Source organism: Heloderma suspectum, chromosome 12 (genome assembly GCF_057233095.1).
Source record: "Heloderma suspectum isolate Gila_16-S chromosome 12, 16-S_ref, whole genome shotgun sequence".
NCBI classification, from domain to species: Eukaryota; Metazoa; Chordata; class Lepidosauria; order Squamata; family Helodermatidae; genus Heloderma; species Heloderma suspectum.
Window position 1 is genome coordinate 1,971,304 of NC_139469.1, and position 23,392 is coordinate 1,994,695.

The 23,392-nt window shown below is 52.9% G+C and overlaps 2 protein-coding genes across 13 annotated transcripts in view; one reads left to right on the forward strand and one right to left on the reverse strand.

Moving 5' to 3' along the window:
* The window catches only part of MYH11 (myosin heavy chain 11), an 87,657-nt gene extending 83,842 nt beyond the window's left edge, over positions 1–3,815 (forward strand). For 2 of the 3 annotated variants that reach the window (XM_084818073.1, XM_084818071.1), the window contains one exon: positions 3,439–3,815. In XM_084818073.1, coding sequence (XP_084674199.1) covers positions 3,439–3,589 — 151 coding nt within the window. In that variant the 3' untranslated portion in view covers positions 3,590–3,815. Of the gene's footprint in view, positions 1–1,320; positions 1,354–3,438 lie in introns of all 3 variants that reach the window. The other variant, XM_084818074.1, reaches the window with a different exon arrangement.
* On the reverse strand, positions 3,648–23,185 carry NDE1 (nudE neurodevelopment protein 1). Of its 10 annotated transcripts, XM_084818081.1 has the most exons (10): positions 23,122–23,185; positions 19,052–19,176; positions 18,557–18,677; positions 17,472–17,625; positions 14,632–14,780; positions 13,597–13,733; positions 11,417–11,596; positions 10,768–10,859; positions 8,751–8,887; positions 3,648–7,066 (listed from the first exon to the last, which is right to left on the reverse strand). In XM_084818081.1, the coding sequence occupies exons 3-10, from the start codon at positions 18,595–18,597 to the stop codon at positions 6,973–6,975; spliced, it is 984 nt and encodes a 327-aa protein (XP_084674207.1). In that variant the 5' UTR covers positions 18,598–18,677; positions 19,052–19,176; positions 23,122–23,185; the 3' UTR covers positions 3,648–6,972. The 10 variants fall into 10 exon arrangements, with proteins under 10 accessions (XP_084674207.1, XP_084674204.1, XP_084674210.1 ...); XM_084818078.1 differs by lacking the exon at positions 18,557–18,677 and having other exon boundaries at positions 3,658–7,066; XM_084818084.1 differs by lacking the exon at positions 18,557–18,677 and having other exon boundaries at positions 3,658–7,066; positions 17,300–17,625.
* Positions 23,186–23,392: the final 207 nt, after the last annotated feature.

Sequence of the window (23,392 nt, forward strand, 5' to 3'; positions counted from 1 at the left end):
CCATCCAGCAGTTACCAAAGCTTAGAAAGGGAAGCTGTCTTCGGTGCAAAAGCCATGGTGGGGGGTTCTAAGCATCTCATATGCCACCCAAAAAACTCTGATCCGCTCTTAAGACAGGCTACAAAGGCTTTCTTTCTTCTGCAGTGACAGCAGAGGTCCCAAATTCATTTAAAGTGTTGACACCAGGGAAGGTTGTGGGGTGGGGGGAATATAGCAAAAGCACCAGAGAGAGCCGCAGCTGAGCATCGTGATGCCCCTGTGCTCCAGCGTGAGGCGATTGTGGCTCTCCTCCACAAGTTTTTTCCCCAGAGCATGGTGAGCTGTGATCTCAACTGGGGAGCATGCAAGAGCTGGCAAGAAAAGTTAACTGGTGGCAGAACATCTGTGCAAACTTTAGGGCAGAGAGAGGTGCAGAACCGACGCCTGGTAGCGAAGTCTGGCCCTCCTGGGGTCCCCAGATAGCCATGCCCCTCCCCCCTGACCACCAGTAGTTTGTTGGTTTCCTGGCTTTTGTACAGCGCCCGCCCTTCTGAAAGGTTAGGATCCCTCACTAAGGCTCAGTCACGGGCAGGAAGAGCTTGAAGCCAAAACGCTCGTGTTTTGGCCGCACCCTTTGCCCCTCCCACTCCTGGAATGCAGCCCCGAGACCTCCTCCGGAATGGGTTCAGCCCTCCTGCTGAAAGAGGTCAAACACCCCTGCTGTAGGGGTTCTGCATTCTAATAGACACATCTGGAGGGACAGGAGGCTGAACGTGACTGCCCTGGGTTAAGAAAGGAGTTTGCGTCCTTCTGTCCACCTTGGAAGCTGGAGTATGGCAGAGACTCTGTTGTACAAGAGTCTTAAAAGTGGATGTGTCCACCGCGTGGTTCCCATAGCATTTCCAGCAGTTGTTTGTGGGTCCCAATCCCTGCCCATAGCTGGAGCTAGTGCAAGTGACGGCTGGCACACGGTGTCCACCCTGGGCTGTGGCGCTTTTGTATTCACATTCTTGCTGGAGGAGACGGGAGGGTGGGGCAGAATCCAGCCTGAAATTCTGGAGAGCTGCTGCTGCCAGTCATTGCAGCCAAGACTGATCTAGCCATGCTGGCTGGGGATCATAGGAGCTGTAGGAAGGCTGAGCTAGGCAGACCAAGGATCTGACTTGGCGTACGGCAGCGTTTTCTTCTGGTGCCAACACCGGGGGAGGTTCGGCTGCCACCCCAGCAGGATGTGAATGCCGTGAACGTTAAAGGTCGCCTTAATTTCTTGAAAGTGATCTACCTGCAACCAGTGGAGGGTATCGATTTAGGCTAACTGCTTGGGATGCTTCTCTCTTTCAGAGGGAACCCAGAACCTTCGCAGTGACTGAGCAGGTACCATGCCTTCAACGTTGCAGTCCGCTTGCGTTTGTAAAAATCCCTGGTTCCCTTTTTGTCCCAAAAAATCCATGTGAGATTTCTGCAAACTGTGAAGGCTTGGATATCTAGATGTCAATGTCTTGTTCCAAAAGAGACAAATATTACAGATTTTGCATTATAACATCTGTTCCTTCCTTCCTTCCCAATAATATAACTCTTCTGAAGTTTGCATTTCCCCATTTCACAAAGTATTGGGATTTCTGGCATATTTACTTCCTCCCTCTTTTTCTCCTCCCCCACTTAGACCACCATATTTAAGCGAACTACCTTTGCAAACCACAAATAAAGATGCTGTGTATGACCAGGAAGGCACAGTAATGTCTACAACTAATACTGCACTGTGGTCAATATTAATGTATCATAATGCAAAAGAGGATTCTGCACCTGGTCTGCCTTTCAGAAGGAATTTGCTTGCTTCACAATCTGGTGCGTGCTGCCAAAACGGAGAGCCAGGTGTGGGTGTGTGGATGGATCTGGCACCAAAAGAAAACACACACTTTAGCCTTAAGGGCCAAAGATGCAATTAAAAAGAGAGGAATTCTGTAACTCTCCCTCCCTCCGTACAATTGCAGCTGTTTACAACAATGAAGCACTGAACTAGGGTTATCCAGCTGCTTGACCTCAGTGCTGGAACTTGCTTGGATGCGTCAGGCTCTTTTCTCATTCTTACCCACAGCCAGTAAAAACACTCCAGAGAAACTGATCCACTCACATTCTGTAATATTTGTAGATTCTCTTTTGCAGGACCACCCCCGCCCCCACCCCGGCTTGGCTTTCTTGCTGCTCTTCCACTTTTAAAAAGACCTGTCCTAGCAATTGCATTTTACCCACCACCTCAGCCAGCCTTTTCTCTTTCTCACAGGGACAGGGGTGGCCACAACTATTTCATTCACCTTTTTCTTGTTTTCAACTAGGGTCTACCCTCTGCAGCCCTCCCAAAGGGCTCCACTAAAGCTGGAGAAAGACAAGCAAAATGATCGGGGGATGGTTTATTTTCTTTTTATTTACTAAATTTGTATCGCTGCCCCTAAAAGGAAAGCCTGCAACATCTGGGCCACTTCAGTTTAGAAAAAAGGGCAATTGAGGAGAACATGGTGTGGAGAACATCTAACGCAGGGCTGAGCAAATGCCAGGCTTCCAGGATCTACTTTAACCCCAGGATCCACCAACCAGTCTGGTGCAGGGAAGACGGGCCCTTGGAATTAAAGCATTCTGAGCCCAGGAATTTGTTTTGAGTTCGAGAACTGAGTGGAGTCCGCAGTCCTTCCACACACAAATCCAGTCCTGGTCACCTCCCAGCTCTCTTTACTGCAGCAGTCTAGCGTAGTGTGGTGTGTTGTTGTTGCCCTTGCTAAAAGAGTGGGGAGTCAGGAATCCTTGCCCACCTACTCTGGTAGATCCAGATCCCTGGTCTGGTGAACTTGGTTGGGCGTGGATTGCAGATGGGTGGACGAAAAGCCCTTCTCCACACCATGTGTAATTAACATATGGAACTCACTGCCACAAGATCTGGCCATGGCCATGGATGGCTTTTAAAGGGAGACCAGAAGAGAGACGACAACAGCCGCAGTGGCTGAATGGACTCCCCCGCAGTAGAGGCTGCCTCAGGCGTGGGAGAGGGCCCTTTGCCTTCAGCTCCTCCACCTGGGACTCCGAGAGGCATGTAGCTCACTACCATGAGAAGCAGGACGCCGGGCCTTATGGTCCAGTCCAGTGGGGCGCCATTTGTTCTTCGCTCCACCCCGGGAGGCTGCAGCCACTCGTCTGAAAGTGTGACAAAGAGGTGAACAGGCAATCCAGGACTTGCCATTCAAGTGCCAGTTCTGTTAGCACAAAGAATGGTGCTTTTTAATCCTTTGCGAAGATGCCCGGAATCCCTGTCCCACAGGAGGAAGGCAGGCCTAAGGGGTGGATCTGGCTTGTAAACTCCAGACCCTCAACTCTACTCCTGCCTGAAGCTTCCACCTTTCCCTCCTTCAAAGGGAACCTGGAGAGGAGCTGCTGCTGGAGCCTCACTTCTTGTTTCTCTCTTTACTGCAGGCGTGGGAACGAGCCCACCTCCTTCGCCCCCTCGCGCCGATCAGGGGGTGGCGGTGGTGGCAGGCGCATGATTGAGAACGCCACCGAAGGCTCCGAGGAGGAAGTGGACACCCGCGACGGCGATTTCAACGGAACAAAAGCCAGTGAATAAGAAAAAGCACGCTTGCCGATTTTAAACGCTGCAGCCAAAATAATAATAACAAGGGGGGGGGGGTGATTGTAGCACTGTATGCTGCTTTATTTATCCTAAAGCCATATACCCCCACCTCATGGCATTGATCAGCGCACAGCTGCCTTTTACTCCAGAGTATACACTGACACCCTTCGCTGTTGCGGAATTCCTTTTTTCCCAGGAGTTATTTCAGAGCGACTGTACTTCACGGAGGGAAAAATGCAGCACTCTGGTGTGACCGAAGCCGGATGCCTGGGGCCCTGTGCACGCCAGCTGCAGGACCCAGGCCACTTGGCTGGGGCGGCCTTCCTCCCTGATCTCACCGCCCCTTCGTTTTTCCTTCCCACTCAGTTTCTCCTTTCTGGATACTGCACCCCCACACCATTCACAAGACCAAAGTGCCTTTCCTAGTCACCTTTTTGGGGGTGGGGGGGAATAATAAATCAGCTGTTATTGTTTTAGATGAACTTTGTGCTTAACACACACTAATAAAGGTTTATAAAATCAATGCCGTGGAGTCTTGTTAGCATGATGTGTGCAGAGAGAAGGGCAAGTATGGATCTGCTTTGTTTCCCAGCTTTGAGCAGTTCCAGCTTTCGTCTACCTACACAGAGGACTAGAGGCTTGCTTCAAGCCAGATTTCATACCAGATTCCAAGATGTCTCCAACACAGGGAGAGATTACCCTCACAATGTACTCCTATTCCAATCAGAATAGAAGTACATTGTGAGCAGGCCTGCTGATTTAGCACTAAGAATGACAGAGGAGCCCTGCTGAGACAGACCAAAGGTCCATCTAGTGCAACATTCTGTTCATACATGGCCAACCAGCTGCCTATGGTTTCTGCCCAACTAGAAACCACAAGCAGGACATGAGTGCAACAGCACCCTCTTGCCCATGTTCCCCAGCAACTGGTGTACCGAGGCACACTGCCTCTGATACTGGAGGTAGCACATAGCCATCAGGACTAGTAGCCATTGATAGCCTTCTCCTCTGGGAATTTGTCCAACCCCCTTTTCAAGCCATCCAAATTGGTGGCCATCGCTACATCCTGAGGTGGCAAATTCCATAGTTTAACTCTGTGCTGTGTGAAGAAGCCCTTCCTTCTATCTGTCCTGAATCTCCCAGCAATCAGCTTCATGGGATGACTTCACTGGGTTCTAGTATCATGAGAGAAGAAGAATGTCTCCCTGTCCACTTTCTCCAAACCATGCACAATTTTATAGACCTCTAATCATGTCTCCCCTTACCTTTTTTTCCAAGCTAAACAATCCCAGCTGTTGTAACCTTCTCTCATAGGGAAGATGCTCCAGCCCCTTGATCATTTTAGTTGCCCATCTGCACTTTTTCCAGCTCTACAATATCTTTTTTTAGGGAGGTGACCAGAATTGGACACAGTATTCTAAGTGTGGCTGCAGCAGAGATTTGTATAAGGGCAGTATGATCTTGGCTGTTTTCTTCTTAATTCCTTTTCTAGTTACACCAAAATGGAGTTTGCCTTTTTTACAGCAGCCGCACACTGAGTCAATATTTTCACTGAGCTGTCCACCACAACCCCAAGATGTATTTCTTGGTCCATCACTGCTAGCTCAGATCCCATCAGGCTATACTTGAAGGTGGGATTTTTTTTGCCCCAACGAGCATCATCTTACACTCGCTTACATTTGAACAGCATTTGCCCTCTGGATGCCCATTCTCCCAGTTTGGAGAGATCCTTTTGGAGCTCCTCACACTTGACCACTCTAAATAATTTGGTCTCATTGGCAAGCTTGGCCACTTCACTGCTCGCTCCTAAACCATAAAATGCAAGGAACAGCACCCCTCCCTCCCCCCACCCAAAAAGAGTTTCCAGGAAATGTAAGAGGCTCCAGGTGGCAGGTGAATTTAATTGCTATAGGGTAGCCATCCCCAACTTGGTGCTCTCCAGATGTGTTGGACTACAACTCCCAGCATGCCCCAGCCAGTTATCTCTGGAAGGCACCAAACTGGGGAAGGCTGCTACAGAGACCTGGATACACAGATGGAACAGACAAAAAGGAGCTAATGGTAGCACTGGCACCCAGTTTCCCCCTCAGCAGGCACAAAATGCTGCGTTATCCATGTAAGTACTGCACCCTCCATTGAGGGTCACGTGATTCCCAGCTCCAAAGAAATGTCCAAATGTAAAATTCTACCACCAACAAGTGCATATTTCAAATGCAGAACCTGGGATCCCCAGGTAAAGATAAGTTGTCATCTTTACTCTGGAACACACACCAAGGCTACTGAAAAGGTGTAGGCTGAACAACAACCGGCAAAAGAAATTAGTTGTTTATTGCATTGAGGGGTTCCTTTAGTAGAGAGACATCAGCTACTTTTGACCTTCCCAAGACCTAAACTGGACAACAGCAACTTCTTCCATGATGTAAAGAAACAGTGGGACACAATCCAGGAGGAATCAGTCCCATACAGGCACAGTTAAACAAGCGTGCCACTTCAATGCAGCTTGGGAAGAGGCAATCCTGACATCTAGAAAGGCTGTAAGACAGAGGTCTTCCATTTATGCAATGGAAACTGCTGTTTCTTACAAACACAGCTGAGAATGGCCTTTCACAACCAAAACATTAAAACCTCTAACCTTATTAAAAGTAAAACCCAAACCAGGGAAACTGCCACATTGTTGCATTAGATTAAGAATTTCTGTCCGTGTTAAAAACAGTAATAATAATACCAGACATCCTCACTTTTAAAGGCTTCACAGAAGTTTCCTTTAGGGTTTAGAACGCCACTCTCGAACCAGCAGCAGAAGAACGAGAGCCGGCGTGTGCTGGCCCCAGCAGCAGAATGCGCTCAGCGGAAGGCACTCGGGGGGCAAGGCTGCTCGGCTACTAGCGGAGAGGACAACCCTCTAGGAGGAACCTCGGCTGGCCAGGTGCCGGCAAGTAAACGCAAGTTCATGGCATAGGAGGACCGGGTGTTTCCATCCACAGAAGGTGCGATTCCTCGCTCTTCAGCAATCTTCAAGCAGCTGCTTGCTCCACCAACTAGACTTTGCCGCTAGAATCGTGACCCCACCGCGCTGCCTTCTACCCCAAGGATGGCTCAGACACCGACGTCTATCAGGAAGTCTGTGGCTGGTCTCGTGTGCCACAACAGCCACTGGGGCAGATGTAAGGAGTTGAGTTTTCCTCATTGTGGGAAGCCGTGTCTCTCCAAACCCGGGGCTTGCAGTTGCTGGCTGAATGTCTGTGTCTGAGTCTCTCCTCCCACCTCCCTCCCTCTGCCCCAGGCGAAGGGGCCAGAACTGGGCGTTAGTATTCCATTAACAACTGACAAAGAAACAAGCTTCTGCATGGAGGAGAACACCGTGGCCTCGTTGTCCCTCAGAGAAGCATCTGGACTACCCCTTGCGGGGGAAGGCCTCCCGGTCCTGTGAGGTGTGATGGCCGCGTCCCGAGCTCCAGACGCTTAACCATCCTGTAGGAACAGGGGGGAAAGGCATTACTGTAGGCACACAGAAGCAGCTTAGACCTGGGAAGGCAACCTAATGCGCTCCAGAGGTTTTGGACTGCAACTCCCATAAACCCCAGCCAGCCTAACCAGTGGTCAGGGGCTGTAGTCCAAGACAGCTGGAGGGCAGCAGGTTTCCTAGCCCTGGATGAAGCGTTACGACAACAGGAAGCAGGAGGCAGTAAACAGGAAGCAGCCATGACAACAGGAAGCAGTAAATGCATTTTGTGATTTTAATTGCTGCGAATCTCCCAGAGAGCTTTGGCTATTGAGGGTATAGAAATGTCATTAATTAAATAAAACAGGAATTCATAAAGTATAGGTTCATTGTTTTGATGGAGGTGGCTGATCAAGCAGGGATGGATTTTAGTTGCACTTCCAGTGAGAAGGCCTGGGGTGTTCATTTTGCCCACCATCCATCTCTGCCCTGCTTCTCAATTCTGGCTGTCCCTCTGTGTTTCTGTCCAGCATAAGAGTATACATTTGGTCTTTGCTCTTCCGCCTTCCTGGATTTCAAGATGGGGCTGCCAAGCATCTGCCGCCCCTTTTCTCTCCTTAGTTACACTTTAGCGAGGTGCCAGAATTTTTCTTCTTGAGGGGTTCAAGCACTTCTGTCATGGAGAAATCAGAACGCTGAAAACAAGGCTCCGGGGCAGGCAGAACGCCATGTGAGGGCAGAGAGGATGAAACTGATGGCTAGTAAACTGAAGACGGGCAAGACAGGCTATAAGAGGTGGGAATGGCCACTTGTTTAGATGGCTTTAAAAGGGGAGTAGACAAATTCACGGAGGACAGATCTACCACTCCCTCCAATACCAAACTCAGCTGGTGAGTGCCAACGGGACCTTAGCGAAAACAGGGCTGCTGAGAAACAAGGAGGAGGTCTCAGCATGCTCAGGGAGCGCCATGGTATACTGAAGTGGGGAAAAATTAGCGAGGGGGGGGGAGAGACTATGGGACCAAGACACCAAACGACCCCGCAAATAGCCCAATGATGACTGAGTGTGTTCGGTGGGCACAGAATGATGAATGCGTTGTGGGGCGGGGGAGGAACCTGTGTCTGTGTGAGACGAGTATGCTGCAGAAGCACATTGCTGAATAGGGCTTTGGCTCAGCTCTAGTGTTTCAACAAGAGCTCTCCAATGGCCATGCTGGCTGGGAATGATGAGGCTTGTAGTAAAAAAAAAAGAGAGGGAAAGACATGAATTATGTGAAAAAAACAGGACAGAAGTATATTTTGAAAAATCTTACTGATACTCTCTCTGTTTTGAACTACTACACTACAAGCTGCACACATCATACGTCCAACTCGGCCTTCTCCAACTCGGTACGCTCCAGCTGTGTTGGACTACAGCTCCCAGCATGGCTGGCTGCTGCATGCTGGGAGCTGTAGTCCAACGCAGCTGGATAGCACCAGGTTGAAGAAGGCTGCCTTACAATATCCTGGAAGAGGGCACAGGTGGCTGGACACCCTGAACAGGAGAACTCCTGCTAGGAAGTGAGGATATACTGCAAAATTTTGTTACAGGTCTCACTTGAAGATAGTATTAACAATAGGAATCCACCTGTACTCCACACCACAATGGTGGCTGGACAAAGTGTGCTGACCTTGGCAGTCATCCCTCTGAATAAGACTGATCCGAAGACTCACCCTTGGGGAACATAGGGGCTGCTCAGCCGCCTCTCAAAGGCTTCTCTGCCCAAACAGACTGGCGTGGTTAAGGTGCTTCGGTACGGAGCCTGGTCATACACAAAGTTTCGACAAGAGGCCAGCTTGGATTCCAGAGCCTAGGAGCAAAGGCAACATTTCTGTCAATACAGAACGCCATGCGACAAGGGTCAGTTAACTCGGCCCTTAAACCTCCCACGCGAGCTCTGAAGCGGATTGCAGGGCAGGCGTCTTACACGTCCGAATGGCTAGTCTGTTTCCAGCGCTACCACCCAGGGACTCTTGTCTGCCTGTGCTGAATGCAAAAGCAGAAACTTGTCTGGAAAGACAATCCTGCCATCGCCACCCCACCCACCCACCCACCCCCGCCTGCAAGCAGCGCCTCAGCACTCAGCACCCAAAAAGCTGTAGATTCAGATCTGTTGACCCAATCCAGTAGGGTGCTCTCCTGCGCTAAAATGAACAGGGGAAGCTGCGCAAGAACTCCCCCCTGGATTGGGCCCTGTTATCTCCTCATTCCCTCCTATCAGCCCCTTCCTCAATATTGTGGGAAATGTGGTTGAGGAAGCAATGATAAGGCCTCGAATACAGTCCCGCAGTGGTCCTGTTTTCAATACGGAACTGGCTGAGAATGAGGGTGTGTCAAAGAGCCGCTGCAGTCAAAGGCCTTTCACCCGAATTAACAGCTCCTTGGAGGACAAAGCCCTGTCCGGCCCAACATGAGCCAAGTCACATCTGCAGGAGCAGTCAGCCACTGGCAGCCCTCAAGCCAAGCCAGACCCTCGAGGAATGTCTTCTGCCCCCATCACGGACAGCTGCCTTACGCCAGGTGAGATTATTTGTACATCTAGTCCAGCAGTGTCTTCCCTAATCATCAGCGGCTCTCCAGGGCTCCAGGCAGAGTCATATTCCCACCAGCTGCAACCTGATCCTGTTAACTGGAGATGCTGACAGGGACTGAACCTTCGGCCTGTAAAGCAGAGGCTCCAGCCCTGAGCTGCAGCACTCGAAAAGCGCATGCGCAGCAGCACTGGCTGCCAGCCGTCGCTTAAAGCTTTTTCCCCAAAGCAAGGCCGGCATCGTGTGGCAACATGCGAACTTGCCACATTTCTATACCACCCATTACCTGAAACTCTCTGGGCCATTCACAGAACAAAACTTAAAATCAGAAAATTCAGTAATATAGGAAAATAGATTACGGAAACCCTAAGATTAAAGCGGAATTAAAACCAAAGTAAAAACCAAGATGAAAGCCAGCAGCAATGCAAGGATCTAAAAAAATGCTTTAAAAAAATAATAAATGAAAGGCAAAAGCAGCCCAGGAAAATACAAAGGTCTTCACCTGGCACTGGAAAGACCACAATGCAGGCCCCAGCCGAGCCTCTCTGGGGAGGGAGTTCCACAACTGGGGTGCCACCAGTGAAGTGGGCATCTCCTTAGCAGCCACCTCATCTGGTAGGGGCACCTGGAGAACGGCCTCTAAAGATGACCGTAGGGTCTGGGCAGGTACATATGGAAGGAGATGATCATTCAGGTAACTTGGTGAACAGCGACGGGGCCAGGCAGGCTTTCTTGGAGAGGGCACTCTGCAGTAACGGGGCCACAACCAGGAAGGCCCTGTCTCTCATACCCACTCGTCAAACCTCAGATAGGTGGGGCTGACACAGAACAGGACTCCTGGGTTCCAGGCCATCTAGAGCCCTGATAGCACAGAAGTGTGCCTGGAAATAAAGAGGGGCCCTGCAAAGGTGTTATGATGCCAGAATAACATGCTCCCTGCTGAAAAGGGACTGTTCTGGTGGTGGGAGATGCTACCTTGTCCTGCCACCTCCTCTCCAAGGAGCCCTCTGGCAAGTCAAGCTGCTGACCAGGGCTCTGCAGAGGGGGAGATTCCAACACCATTCCTGCCCCTTCCGGGCAATTCCTTAACAAGCCCTGCATCCAACAGTTTTCACCACCCTCATTCCCCACGGCCCCGAGCTGAGCACTGGTAACTCACCCCAACTTTCCGGAGGAGGTCTCCCACAATGTTGAGTGCCGATATCCGTGCAGCTGGTGTGAGGGGGGTTGCGCTGTAGCCATCCTCAAAACCTTTAGAAAAGGGTGCTCCATTTACATGGTGCAAATTCACAGTGAGTGCTATGTGTAGCCCATAAGCAGAGAAATGGGTACAGAGTGCAGAATTCAGCACTCTATGGATAGCAGTTTTCAATATTTTTTCTCTGCACTGCTGTTAAAGCAGCAAGATACTAGCCCTCAGAGCTACAGGGATAGGTTTGAGAATGTGCCAAGTGTCAGAAGCCATTCTCTTCTTGCCAACTCTCACACATCTGGAACTTCCTTTTAAGAAGAGGTTAACAGTTTGAAAAGTCCCAGGACAGTAACAGTCTAAGGTCCATGCCCAAGCAACACTTCATTTTGGCTTCTTTTCCATCCTACAGTCTCTGCAGCCACCATTTACATCCTGGCTGAATTCCTAGTTCATTACCTTTATTTAAGCCACATTAAAGTATACTGAAGCACACTGCATGGCTACTACTTTACCTGCCCACAAAGGGGAGCTGTTGCTTCACACAATGCTGCTATTAAGGTGCTCTAACTAAGAGAACTAAAAGGAACCCCAAGGAGGGGAGGAATTATCCTCTCACCTCTTCTGAACGTTCCTGGGGTACTTATCCCAGCGCCTGGCCCCCGATGGGCTACAGGAGTCGAAGGTCCAGATAATGTGGCCTGTACAGCGGTATCCATTCGCTCCGATTGCAGTGAACATTCTACCGAGGCCTTGGGCTTCTCCTGCTTCTGCTGCACAGCCAGCTCTTGACGCAGATCTAGAAGGAGACAGGAGCACGCGGGACAGCGACAGCTACCGCTTCCCTTCCCTCTATGCAAGGAGAGCACTTGGCTCAGCTGGGTCAACACTCTCCATCCCAGTCCTGAAAGAGCTGCACCGGCTGCCAGGTGTTTTCCGAGATCCATTCAAAGGCTTTAACCTTTAGAGCTCCGAACAGCGAAGGGGCTGGCTATCTGGGGAACCGCCTATCCTGCTATGAACCTGCACAGTCATTAAGATCAGCAGGAGACACCCTCGTGAACTCACCCTTGCTTGCAGACGCCCACTTGCTGGGCACGCAGCAAAGGACTTTCCCTCGGTTTCTCCCAAACTCTGGGCTACGCTCCCTTTGGAGTTGCAACTGGACCACACACGCTCTGCGTTTGGAAGGGGGTCACAGACACATCCTTTCAAATTAGCTTTTTAAGGGTGCAATCCTACGCGTGTTTAGACAGCAAAACGTCCTACAACAGAGTTGCTGGACTTTTTGCTGTCTAAACATGCATAGGCTAGCATCCTAAATTGTTGTTATGTTTTTAAAGACTGTTTTTAATGTTTTACTATGTTTTTATTTGATTTGTTTTTTATTTTCTGAATGTTTTATAAACGGCCTTGGGTGGCTTCAGAAAGATGGTGTAGAAATACAACAAGCAAGCAAGCAAACAAATAAAAAGGTGGACACCCATAAGCCACTCTGAACCGCACAGAGCTGTTACATCCAAGCATCAATTGGGAGAGATATTTCTTCCCTTTGGTCTGCTCTGGTGCGCGCTTTAGTTAAACGAACAACCCCACTTCTTTCCTTTAGAGCAGACCTCCTCAATCTGGATCTCTCCAAATATGTTGGACTACAGCTCCCATTTCCCCCCCAGGTTGGGGAAGGCTGCTTTAGGGCACAATCCTATGGGGACAGGCAGCTGCCTCTGAACTTGGAGGCGACCACCTATCCAAAGCAGGGCAGAAGCACGGAGAGGATCGTCCCCTCAGTGCTTCAGCCGCCCTGCATTTGCGGCTAGATGGCTGATTTTGGCTGTCTAGCCGTGGGAAGGTGGAGCGGGGGAGGCAGCTGCCGGATGACATGTTGGATGTGTCATGCCGGCATTTCTGCCTTCCCCGTCTCAGAATACCCTGTTTTCGCCACTCCGCGCTCCTCGGAGCCGTTCCGAGCTGCCTGCGAGGCAGCGCAGGATGGGGGGAAGGTTGGTTCCCAGAAGTCCACATATCCCATGGCCGTCTAGCCGCTGACCAGTGGCCATAGGATTGCTCCCTCTAAGGAATCAATCTCTTGGGGGGGGGGGGGGGAAATCCCTGATTGCTTCCTGTTTTTAAGTATTCCTGAAACTGCCAACTTCCCCAGGAACTGGGAATTCAGAACTCTACTGTGTCCATGAGGGCAAGGATGTTCTGCAATCCCAAGAGTGAATGTTGGAGCGTAAAGCAGCATCGTTCATCAACTGTTGATCTGGAAGGAGACAACACATTCCACGCGATTCTCTGTGCAATATGCTTTTGTCTCTTGCACCTTTAGTCACGACGAACCCTTCTTAGTTAAAGAACCCTTGTGCTGCAAGAACAATGATTTAAATTGCTCCTTAATAGCAGAATGCAGGCGTCCCAACACCGCTCCAGCACAAGTTGGAAATGTTTACAGGCAAAGAGAACAACTGGAAGTCCACCACACTTTCATCTGGCAGCAGCAGAGGAAACAGGGCCGTCCCCTCAGCTCTGCTGGAAGACCAGCTCCAGAGGGCTCTTGCCTTGCCCTGAATGGCTTCCAGCTGGTCATGAGAAGAACAACTATTTAACTTTAAGAACTGGTGTCTGAGTTTGCTTTCTACCCCTCTTCCCACGCTGTTGGTGTCTTTTTTAGACTGTAAGCAAGTGGGGAGAAACTGTCTTGCTCTTACAGACTACATGTAAGCCACTCTGGGAGCCCCTTCAGCTGGGGGTAGGGAAAGGAGGCCTTACGCAAACAAACAAACAAAACCATAAGCTAACCTCTGGCTTCATCTTTCAGTCGCTGCACTGATTCCAAGAGATTCTCCTTTTCGTCCAGCTCGCTCTCTAGGAACGCATTTCTTTCAATGGCCTGGTTCAGACGCTGCTCAAAGTCTTCCAAAGACATTATCGTGGCTCTGTGAAGAGGACGAGGTCAGAATTAGCTAACTGGCAACCTAAAAATGTGACAGGGTTGGTTTAGGAAGACCTGGGCTCAAACTCCCATCCAGCTGTGAAGGTTTACCATGTGGCAAGCCACCAGCTCTCAGTCTGAGAGCTCAAAGGACTGTTGTGAAGCGTAAAAGGGGATGATGGTGAGGATGATGAAAGTTATAAGTTGCCTTATGCCTCAGGGCAACATACATAATAATATACAATAAAACCAATGATAAAACACATTAAAAGGATTGTAGAAGTTTTAGAAGTGGCAACAATTACTTAAAATAATTTTAAATCAGAGGACAAATATCCTAGCAGCAAAAACATGGAAAAAGAGGATTTTACAATGCAGTATTAAACATAACAGTAAAAATAAAAGCAGCAGCAGTTAAAACTTCTTTTTAAAGGCCTGGGAGAATAAAAAGGTCTTTGCTTGACACTGAAAAGTCAACCAAGTAGGAGCCGGGAGGACTTCCACAATTTGGGGGTCACCACAGAAAAGGCCTGCTCACGAGTAGCCGACCACTGAACGTCAGTATGTGAAGGCAGCCGGAGCAGAGCCTCAGAAAATGAGCTCAGGGCATGGGCTGGAAGATATGGCAACAACTTTGTAAACCACCCAGAGATCTTTGGCTATTTGGGGGTACAGAAATGAAAGAAAGGAAATGGCGGTCCTTTAGATAATGTGGCCCCAAACCGTGAATAACCCCACCGCAGGCCACCTTGAGCTCCCTGGGGTAAAAACAGGTGGGATCCAAACACGGTCTCACATGGACGGGAATGCTGCGGCTGGGGCTACAGGGGAAGCCACCTGGCACGTCCAGAGCCATTCCCGCCACAGCAGAGGGGGGAGCCCCACTCCGGCTCGGCTGGTACCTCTTTGCCCTTTCCAGGTCGTCGTTGGATTGCTCAAGCTCCCGGATGTACTTTTGCAGCTGGTCCTTGATGGCCCTCGTCTGGCCCAGCTCTTCCTCCAGGGCAGAGATCTGCTGGTAGCCCTCGGAGTGCTGGGCCGTGAGCTTCTCCTAAACGAGACAAAACCGGAGCCGAAGCATCAGCCTCACCGCAGCACCGCTGCTCAACGGGCGGAGGGCTCTGCTCCCACACGTGCGCCAGTGGGGAATCGGGGGCCGTGACGCAACGGCTTTCTCAGCCTCTGTCCGACAGAGACCCTCGGGAGGGCCACAGCTCAGTGGCAGAGCCCGTCTGGCAAGTGGAAGGTCAGAAGAACGTCAGAGCAGCCCTGATGCTGGATCAGACCGAGGGCCCATCTAGTCTGCCTTCTGCCCCCACAGTGGCCAGCCAGCTGTCGACCAGGAGCCCACAGGCAGGGCACGAGCGTGGCAGCCGTCTCCTGCCCATGCCCCCCAGCAGTGGGTGTGCAGACGCCCGCCGCCTCTGATAAATCTCCTGCCTAAAACCCCGGAGAGCTGCTGCTGCCAGGCAGTGTTGACAGCACTGGGCTGGATGGACCAGCGGTGGCAGCTGTGGCTTCGAAAGGGGACTAAACAAGCCCACGGAGGCCGAGGACCAGGAAGGGGAGGCCTGTCAGCAGCTGGCAGCCCCGGAGCTCGCTGGATTCTCCAGCTGCAGGCGCAGTATTTGCCTCACATGCTGCAGCCTCCCCAGCACGGTCCCTTCCTGGTGCGTCGGGCTACAGCTCCCAGAGCTGGCTGGGGGCCATGGGAGTCCTGCACCCCTGGGGGAGCCCGGCTGGCATCCTCAGAGGGAAACGGCATGGAGCACTGTGGCTCTCACCCCTGCTTCCGGGCTTCTGGCTGTCATCGGCTTGGCACCTGTGGGAAGCCAGCTGCTGAATGAGACGGATGCTGGGCGAGACCGCGCTTGGGTCTGATCCGCCACGGCTCCTGATCGCAGCTGCCGGGGTCCACGGCAGCTTGGGCTGTGCAAAATGGCGTCGCGGGACGGGCTCCTTGGGGTGCCCCCACCCTCCCCGTGGAGGACAGCCAGCAGCAGCTACGAGCCCTGGTGGCTCTCTGCCAGCTCCACTGTCAGCGGCATGCCAGGAGCTGGGGAGGCAAGCAGGGGGGCGCTCGTGCTCAGGTCCTGCGTGTGGGCTTCCCCCAGGGCCTCTGGCTGGCCTCTGTGGGGGCAGAATCCTGGGCTAGGAGGACCCTTGGCCTGGTCCGGCAGGGGGCCTCCGGCGGCCCGGAGTGCTGGGTTCGCAACATCGGGGCACCACGCAGCAGCCGGCACCTACAGGGAGCCAGGGAAGACTCCGGCGGGGAGGGGGCTCCTCCTGCCCTCCCCAAATGTGCCCCCAGCACCCCTTCATTATCTCCACAGCCCCTGAGTCAGGGACACGCGGGGGGGCAGGAGCGAGCGCAAAGCTGCACTCCAAAGCGCAGTGAGCACCAGCTCCCTCCCTCTGGGGAGGTCATGAACTCCGCAGCTGGATGGGGGGCGCGATGCACACTGGGTGGCCCCAGCAGCCTCCCCTGCACAGGAATCGGGGGCGCTGGCATGCCACTGCAGCCTGTCCACACCCCCTGAACAGCCGACCCCGGCCCGAACTCCGGTCTCAACCCTGTGGCCCAGCCCGGCCCTGCCCTCCTCCCCACTGAAATGAACAGGCAGCTGCACAGAGCATCAATTGTGCCTCTGTCCGCCGCGTGCCCCTGCCTTGCCCGAGGGGGCGAATGAATGAGCCGCTTGTGAGCGATGCCCCGCCCCCACGGAGAGCTCCTTCCTCTGGTTCTGGCCAGCAGGGGGGTGGACTGCCCAGACGCCCCCCCCCAGGTCACACCCTGAACTCCAGGACTGTGAGAAGCCGCAGAGGTTGGGTCCCCCGCTGAGGCAGGCAGCAGGCCCAGGCCATCGCAGCCCCTCCAAGGAAAAGGGGGTCTCCCGAGAGCACAAAGGGCAGTTCTGCTGGAAAGCGGGTCCCTCACCTGGCTTCCCACACCAGATGCGCCAAGGGGAAGCCCACAAGCAGAACAAGGGAGCAACAGCCTTCCTGTGACGTACTGCTGGTACTTCAGAGGCAACCTCCCGTTAGGTATGGAGGCTCTGTTAAGCCAGGGTGGGCAGCACGTGGCTTGCAAGCCACGCGCAGCCCTCAGAGGCTGCCTGTGTGGCCCCCCGCAAGCATCCTGCCTCCTCAACCCTGCCCCCCAATGCCTCCGCCAAAGCCCAATTCTGCAGGGAAGGCGGGTGCCTGGAGCCATCCCCAGGCACCCCCTTTCCCTCCAGAATCAGGCCGGGAGGAGGCGCAATCTCAGCATGCAAGGAGACAAGGTTTAATTTCCCCCACATGCCGAGGTGAGCGGGGCACGGGGGGAGGAGCGGGAGTGCGCGCGCACACATGCACAAGCATCTCTGTGTGGGCATGTGCGCTCACCGCCCACCCCCACATGCCGTTCTCAAGCATGTCTATTACCCATTGGGCAATTGACTCCGTGCTCCCCCTGCAAGAACGTAAGAACCTGCCCCTGGGCCCCCACTGGACCCCATCCAGGGTCCATCTAGTCCAGCGGTGGGCAACTTGTGGCCCTCCAGAAGTTGAGGCCTACAACTTGCTCACCTCTGATCTAAACCAACATCCCGTTTCCAACAGAGGCCAACCAGGTGGCTCCAGGGAGCCCCCCAGCAGGGCAGGACGGCAATAGCCCCCCTCCAGTTGTTTGGCCAGCAGCAAGGGGCATCCAGTGGCATGCTGCATCTGAAGCGGGAAGCTCCATTCAGCTCTTTGTCACCTTCACCGACTCGAACTCCACCCGCAGCCTGCTGGTCTCTGACAGGAGGTCTCTGTTCCGGGACTCCATCTGCTGCAGCTGCATCTCCAGCTCCGCTTCATATTCCCGGCTCCCTTCCTGAAACTCACGCAGCTCCTCCTGGGCACTCTCGGCACTGGAGGGCAAAGACAGGCAGCGTTCAATCAGCGTCATTTAAATCTCAACCCTAGACAGCCCAGGAGGACCTCAGAACGGGGCTAGAGAGTTCTCCCCAAGATGGGAGATTAAAAAGTCTGTAATCCAGATTCTGTGCCAAGAAAAAGCTGGATTCCGCAACCTGAAGATGTCATGCAAATTCAGGACGTGCGCGCAATGTATTTTGGCTCATGCATTCTGGTTTAGCTAACCATTTTGTGGGGGAAAGGAGCTCCATCTCTGACCTTTGCCAACCCTACTGCACCATTTGGCGTGATCCAAACCACTTTCAAACATGTATCCTCAGTCAAAAGGGCAAGAAACTTGTCCACATTTTAAATTAAAAGATGAGGTGGAGCAGAATTCTAGGGCCAATGCCACATATAGTGCATGCGCTCTCTTTCGTGCGCGCGTTTTCCTGCCGTACAGATAATACTAGTTCTGTTGTATTATTTTAGCCATCAGCCGTAAAGACAATAGAACATAAAAGCCCGAGTTTTAACCACACAGATAGACAGACATATCTAAACATGCAGCTGAAACCGTGGCACTTGTCTCTGGCCACTCAATGCACGGGAAGGGCCGTGGCTCTGTGGCAGAGCCCCTGCTTGGCATGCAGAAGGTCCCTGGTTCGATCCTCGGCATCTCCAGGTAGGGCTAGTCCTGCCCAAAGCCCTGGAGAGCCGCTGAAGTTAAACGGGACCAAATTTTCAGCAGCCAGTCAGTGTTGACAGTACTGGGCTGGACGGACCAAGGGTCTGACTCAGCATAAGGCAGCTTCCGAAGTGTTGCCACCTCAGCTCCAGTAGCAGCTCACAACCAACCCCGAGAAACAATTCAGTGTCCCGAAGCAGCTGAAATGTCCTTGGTTCTAAAACCCCAACTATGCTGAAGTCAGCACCTGCACATACCTGGCACATGCATACCACCTACTGGCCCCACGTGCTGGCATTTCAAGGGGTTTGCTTTCCTACAACCGTCTGGTGCCCTGTGGTTGCATGACGGCATCCCTGCCTTTAACCGAGGAAGGATCTGCAGCACAACCAACAGCCAAAGTGAACACTTATGCCAGCCCAGCACGACTTGTAACTCACGAGAGCCGGACACAGTCCTGAAGGGTGCTCTGCCAGGAACTCACCCCAATTTTCCCAGTCCTAGCCTGGTGATGAGCACAGGAGTTTTTTTCAAGGTGCTGCCGGGTCAAGACATGTGCAAGGGCTTCCAAAGGCTGGGCACCCTCACTCATGGAAAACGCTATATAACCTGCCCCTCGCCGCGCGCCCCTTATACTCCCTTGTCCTGGGATGCTGTTGCACATTTGCAGCCCGTTCTTGAAGAGCGCTACTCAGTTTCCAGAAGGGGCTTGCAGGGGCCCAGATCCCAGAAAGAAATCCATGTGTTTTTACCAGTGTTTATATTTAGCAGCCAGCTCCTTCCAGTAATTCCTTTCTTCTTCCACTGAGCCAAAGGGCTTTGCTTCAGGGTCATCATTCATCGTTGAAGCGCTCTAGCAACCCACTAGCATCCTTTCCTACAAGGGGTCAGGGCAGGAGAGGAGAATACAAATGAGTCTGCTTTCTTTACCCGTTAATGGCCTGTTGAATCTTCTTGTAAATTGGTGCTTTGGCTCAACTCAAGAAATTGGTTTCAGCCTTTAAAGCCCTAGAAGGCTTAGGGCTGGCTGCCTAAGGGACCTCTTGTCTCCCTGTGGGTTTGTCTGGTTATTAGGATCTGCAGGAGGGCCCCTCTGAGGATATCGCTACTTGCAGACCCTGGCATGCAAGGGCGTTCTCTTGCCCCACTCCCAGAGTGTGGCATGCTTGCCCTCTGGAGTTACGATTGGTCCCCAGGCATCTTTTTAACTCGGCCTTTTAGAACCGATGTTAGTAGTGTCGTTCTTTTTAATGGTGGTTTACTGTTTTTTTTTTGTTTCATTTATTACGTTTCTATACTGCCCAATAGCCAAAAGCCCTCTGAGCGGTTGACAAAAATTAAAAACCTTAAAAATACAATATTGTACATAATATAAAAAACATTTACATAAAAACATTTAAACAGACAGCACACAAACACACACATGTAAATCTAAAGAATTTTAACAATCAACAACAAGGAACCCAGGACCTGAATTAAAAACCTTATCATATGCTGCCAAATGCCTGAGAGTAAAGTTTTAACCTGGAGCTGAAAAGATAACAATGTTGGTGATAGGCAGGCCTTGCTGGGGAGATCATTCCACAATCAGGGGGCCACCACTGAGAAGGCTCTCTCCATTGTTCCCACCTTCCAAGCCTCCCTCGGAGGAGGTACCTGGAGGAGGGCCTTAAGATGCTGAGCACAGTGTACAGGTACGTTCATGCCAGAAGAGGCGCTTCATCAGGTATTGTGGACCTGAGCCATGTAAGGCTTTATAGGTCAAAACCAGCACCTTGAATGGGGCTCGGAAACATGCAGGCAGCCACTGCAAGCAAGCCAGAATCGGTGTTGTATGTTCGGACCTTCTTGTTCCTGCAGATGCCCTGCCTCAAACCAGGCCAGAAGCTTTTATCCCCAGACTATTCCAGGTTTATTTGGTGCATTAATAACATAACAGCAGGCTACATTTTTAGACCCAAACTTGGGTGGGCGGGGGAGTACAAACTTAACACTTAAAAAGTACACTTAACTGGAATTTTCCTGACATTGCTTTTTTTAACCTGCCGCTAACTGGATTTTTTCTCCCTCTTAAATGTTGTTCTTAGTTTCTGGATTGCTTTACACTGCTATTTATTGTGAGGTTTATTTTTAAGTCAATTTTTGGTAAGCTGCCTTGAATGATTCTGGAGAGGGAAAATACACATTTAATACATAAAATAAAAATAGTAATTACTGAGCTTTCAGCTGCAATCCTAAACACAGTTACTAGAGAGTAGGTCCTGCTGAACTCAACGAGACTTACTTCTGATAGAACACACTTAAGGCTGCCCTGAGAAGCGAGAAGCTAAACTAAATTAACAGCTTCTTGTTTCATTTTGCTTTAATCTTATCTGCGTTTCAAGCTGCTGAATTAAAAGGAGAAGGAAGGAAGAACAACTCAGAAGTTACTTGGACAGCAAATGATGCCACACACCGAAAGTGCATGGAAGGATCTTGGAGAGGCTGGGAATTAGAAGAGGCCAGGCATGACATGACACCAACCCTGTGGAATGCGAGCGAGGCCGGCAAGTGCGAGGCAGAACTACAGTCTCCCAAACAGGGCAAAGAGAGGTGGGGCTGAGCTCATCCCTGGCCTTGGTTATTAACCGCCCATCGTCAACAGTGCCTGAGGAGCCAGGAGGCCTGGGGATGGTGGCCTTCAAAAGCAGAGGCATGGATCTCCCCAAGCCCAATCACAAATGCCCTCTGTAACTTCATTAGCTGAGGCTCAGACCCCTCCTGCAGAAGGAAGGAACATATAATGCGCTGGGGCTGGCTTACAATGGCCCACCTATTAGGAGCTGGGTCCAAATGCCCACTCAGCCACGGGAGTCGCTGGGTATCCCAGGGCCAGTGACTGTGTCTCAGCCCAGCCTGTTGCAAGGGTAAAACGGGGCAGAGGAAAACCTGTGTGTCTGTCCCCACAGTCTTGTGGCACCTTAAAGGCTAACACATTTATTATGGCATATTATGCTCTATCTCACACCTCGTGCTAATTAGGGTACATAATATCAGAATGTCTGCATTGTCCACAACAACTCATTGCGAACGGTGCCATCTGTACTTCCTGCATCTCCTTTCCTCTGACCTCCCCGTTTCCAACCTGCCCCCCAATACCTGTAACTCAGGATAACATCTCATGTATCTGATGAAGTGGCTCTAGGAGGGCCTCCCTCTGTTGCACACATTGACAACGAGGCATATGGGAGCTGTAGTCCTACAGTATATCGCACCCTGGAATTTACTCCAACGGAAGCATATACTTAATCAGTTTGGTGGCAGTGTGGGGTAGTGGTTAGACTAGGGATCGGAAGACCCAGGCTCAGACCCTCACTTGGCCATGATGCTCTCTGGGTGATCATGGAGCTCACCCTAATCTACCTCAAAAGATTGTTGTGAGGATAAAATGTGGGGAGGACCACTGGGCTCATCTGGAGGAAAGGCAGGACATTAATTTATTAAATAAATAAAATATTGCAAGCGAATATGACTGGCCCCTTGATTATTGGCCTGGGAAGTGATTTCCATGGGATTTCCAGTTACCTATATTTAAGAACAAAGTCCCCCTGCCCCTGCTCCCAAAACACCCATTACTAAATGCCAGAAAAGGGCCATAGATTCCCAACAACTCTACTAAGCCCTTCCACTGGAGTCTGATTTGCTGTCAGGGTAAAAAGCTGTAGCGAGCAAGAGCATCTGACTGCCCCAAGGGGCCAGGAGTCACTGGCTTCCTTCCTCTAAGTAGAACAGCTGATCACAGACATCACAAAACAAGAACCAGTGAGTCATAGACGACCTGGAAGTTGTGGTGGGCAGCCACCAGAGCTGAGAGGATGCAAAAGGGAGAGAACAAGGAGTTCTACTTGCTTCTGCACTCCAGTAAGGACCTGCAACTTCTCTAAACCCCTCCATGCTGCTCTCCAAAGTAGTTATTTTCTAATGTTTGGGATGCGATGCTGCTTCAGCCTTCCCCAATCTGGCACCCTTGAGATGGGCTGGACTACAACACCCACCATCCTCAGCCGGTATGCCCACTGGCTGTCCAGATGGCGGGTGATGGGTGCTGTAGTCCAGCCCCTCTCGAGGGCGCAGACTGCCACCGGCTGCGCGACTGGAGCTGCGAGCTTCAGCCCAAGCCTGATTTCGTCACGGTTTCACTATGCGCCCTGGCGCTCGAGTCGCACGAGCATTTCCGCGGGGCAGCCACGGTTGTGCAACAAGCGCCGACCGCGCGAGCGGCTGCCCCGCCGCCCTACCGACCAGCATGCAGGCGCCCGCCAGCCGGCCCGCGCTTCCCCGCAGGGCCCACCCTGCGGGCGCCTCCCGGCGCGGGCGCGGAGGAGGTCGCGGCCGGTGCCGAGCTCCTGCGCGCCAAGCTTCTCCGGACGGCGATCGGGGCGCACGGCAGCGGGAGGGGAGCCCCCGGGGCCCGACGGCCACCTTCGCCGCCCGCCCGGGCCGCGCCGAGGCCGCCCGCGGCTCCTCCCGAGCCGCCTCGCGCCGCCGGGCAGGGGCTCCGGAGCCGCCTTCGCGCCCGGGGCGCCCGCGCGCGCTGCTGCTGGGCAGGGCGCTCCAGGCGGCGCGCGCGGGCGAGGCTGGCGCGGGGGGCGGCCCGCCCCCGCCAGGGGCGCCCCGAAGCCCACGCGCCCCAGCACGCGCCCGCGGGCCGCCCGGCGCGCCGGCTCCCGGGCAGCGGCGAGGGCCCGAAGAGGGGCCGCCCCGCGCGCGCCCCGCGCCCCGGAGCGCCGGCCGGGGCCACGCCGCGCCGGGGCCGGGCGCCCCGCGGCGCACAGGCGCTCACCTGCCGGCGGGTCCCGGCGCCCCGCCGCGCCCGTCCGCCGCGCTCTCGCCGCCCGCCCGAAACTGCGCCGCTGAGCTCCGCGCGGCCCGCCGTTGGCTGGCGGTCACGCGGCCCCGCCGAGCGCCGCCAATCGGCGCCCGCGGACGCGGGGCGGCGGCGCCGCCTCTCGCCTCTCCGCGCTCCGCCGGCCTGGCCTCGCCTCGCCTCGGCGTCTGCGGCCGGCGCTCTTGCTTGGAGAAGAGCCCGCGCGAGGGACGCAGCTCCCGGCGGG

What these genes read in the sequence shown, in the direction of transcription:
- NDE1 (XM_084818075.1), bottom strand. Translation starts at nt 19,140, where the DNA reads ATGAATGATGACCCTGAAGCAAAGCCCTTTGGCTCAGTGGAAGAAGAA. An exon ending in ACTGAAAGATGAAGCCAGAG is followed by an intron (nt 11,597 to 13,596) that starts GTTAGCTTATGG and finishes GTCTCCTTCTAG; the next exon opens with ATCTGCGTCAAGAGCTGGCT. An exon ending in ACCTCCTCCGGAAAGTTGGG is followed by an intron (nt 8,888 to 10,767) that starts GTGAGTTACCAG and finishes CTTTGCTCCTAG; the next exon opens with GCTCTGGAATCCAAGCTGGC.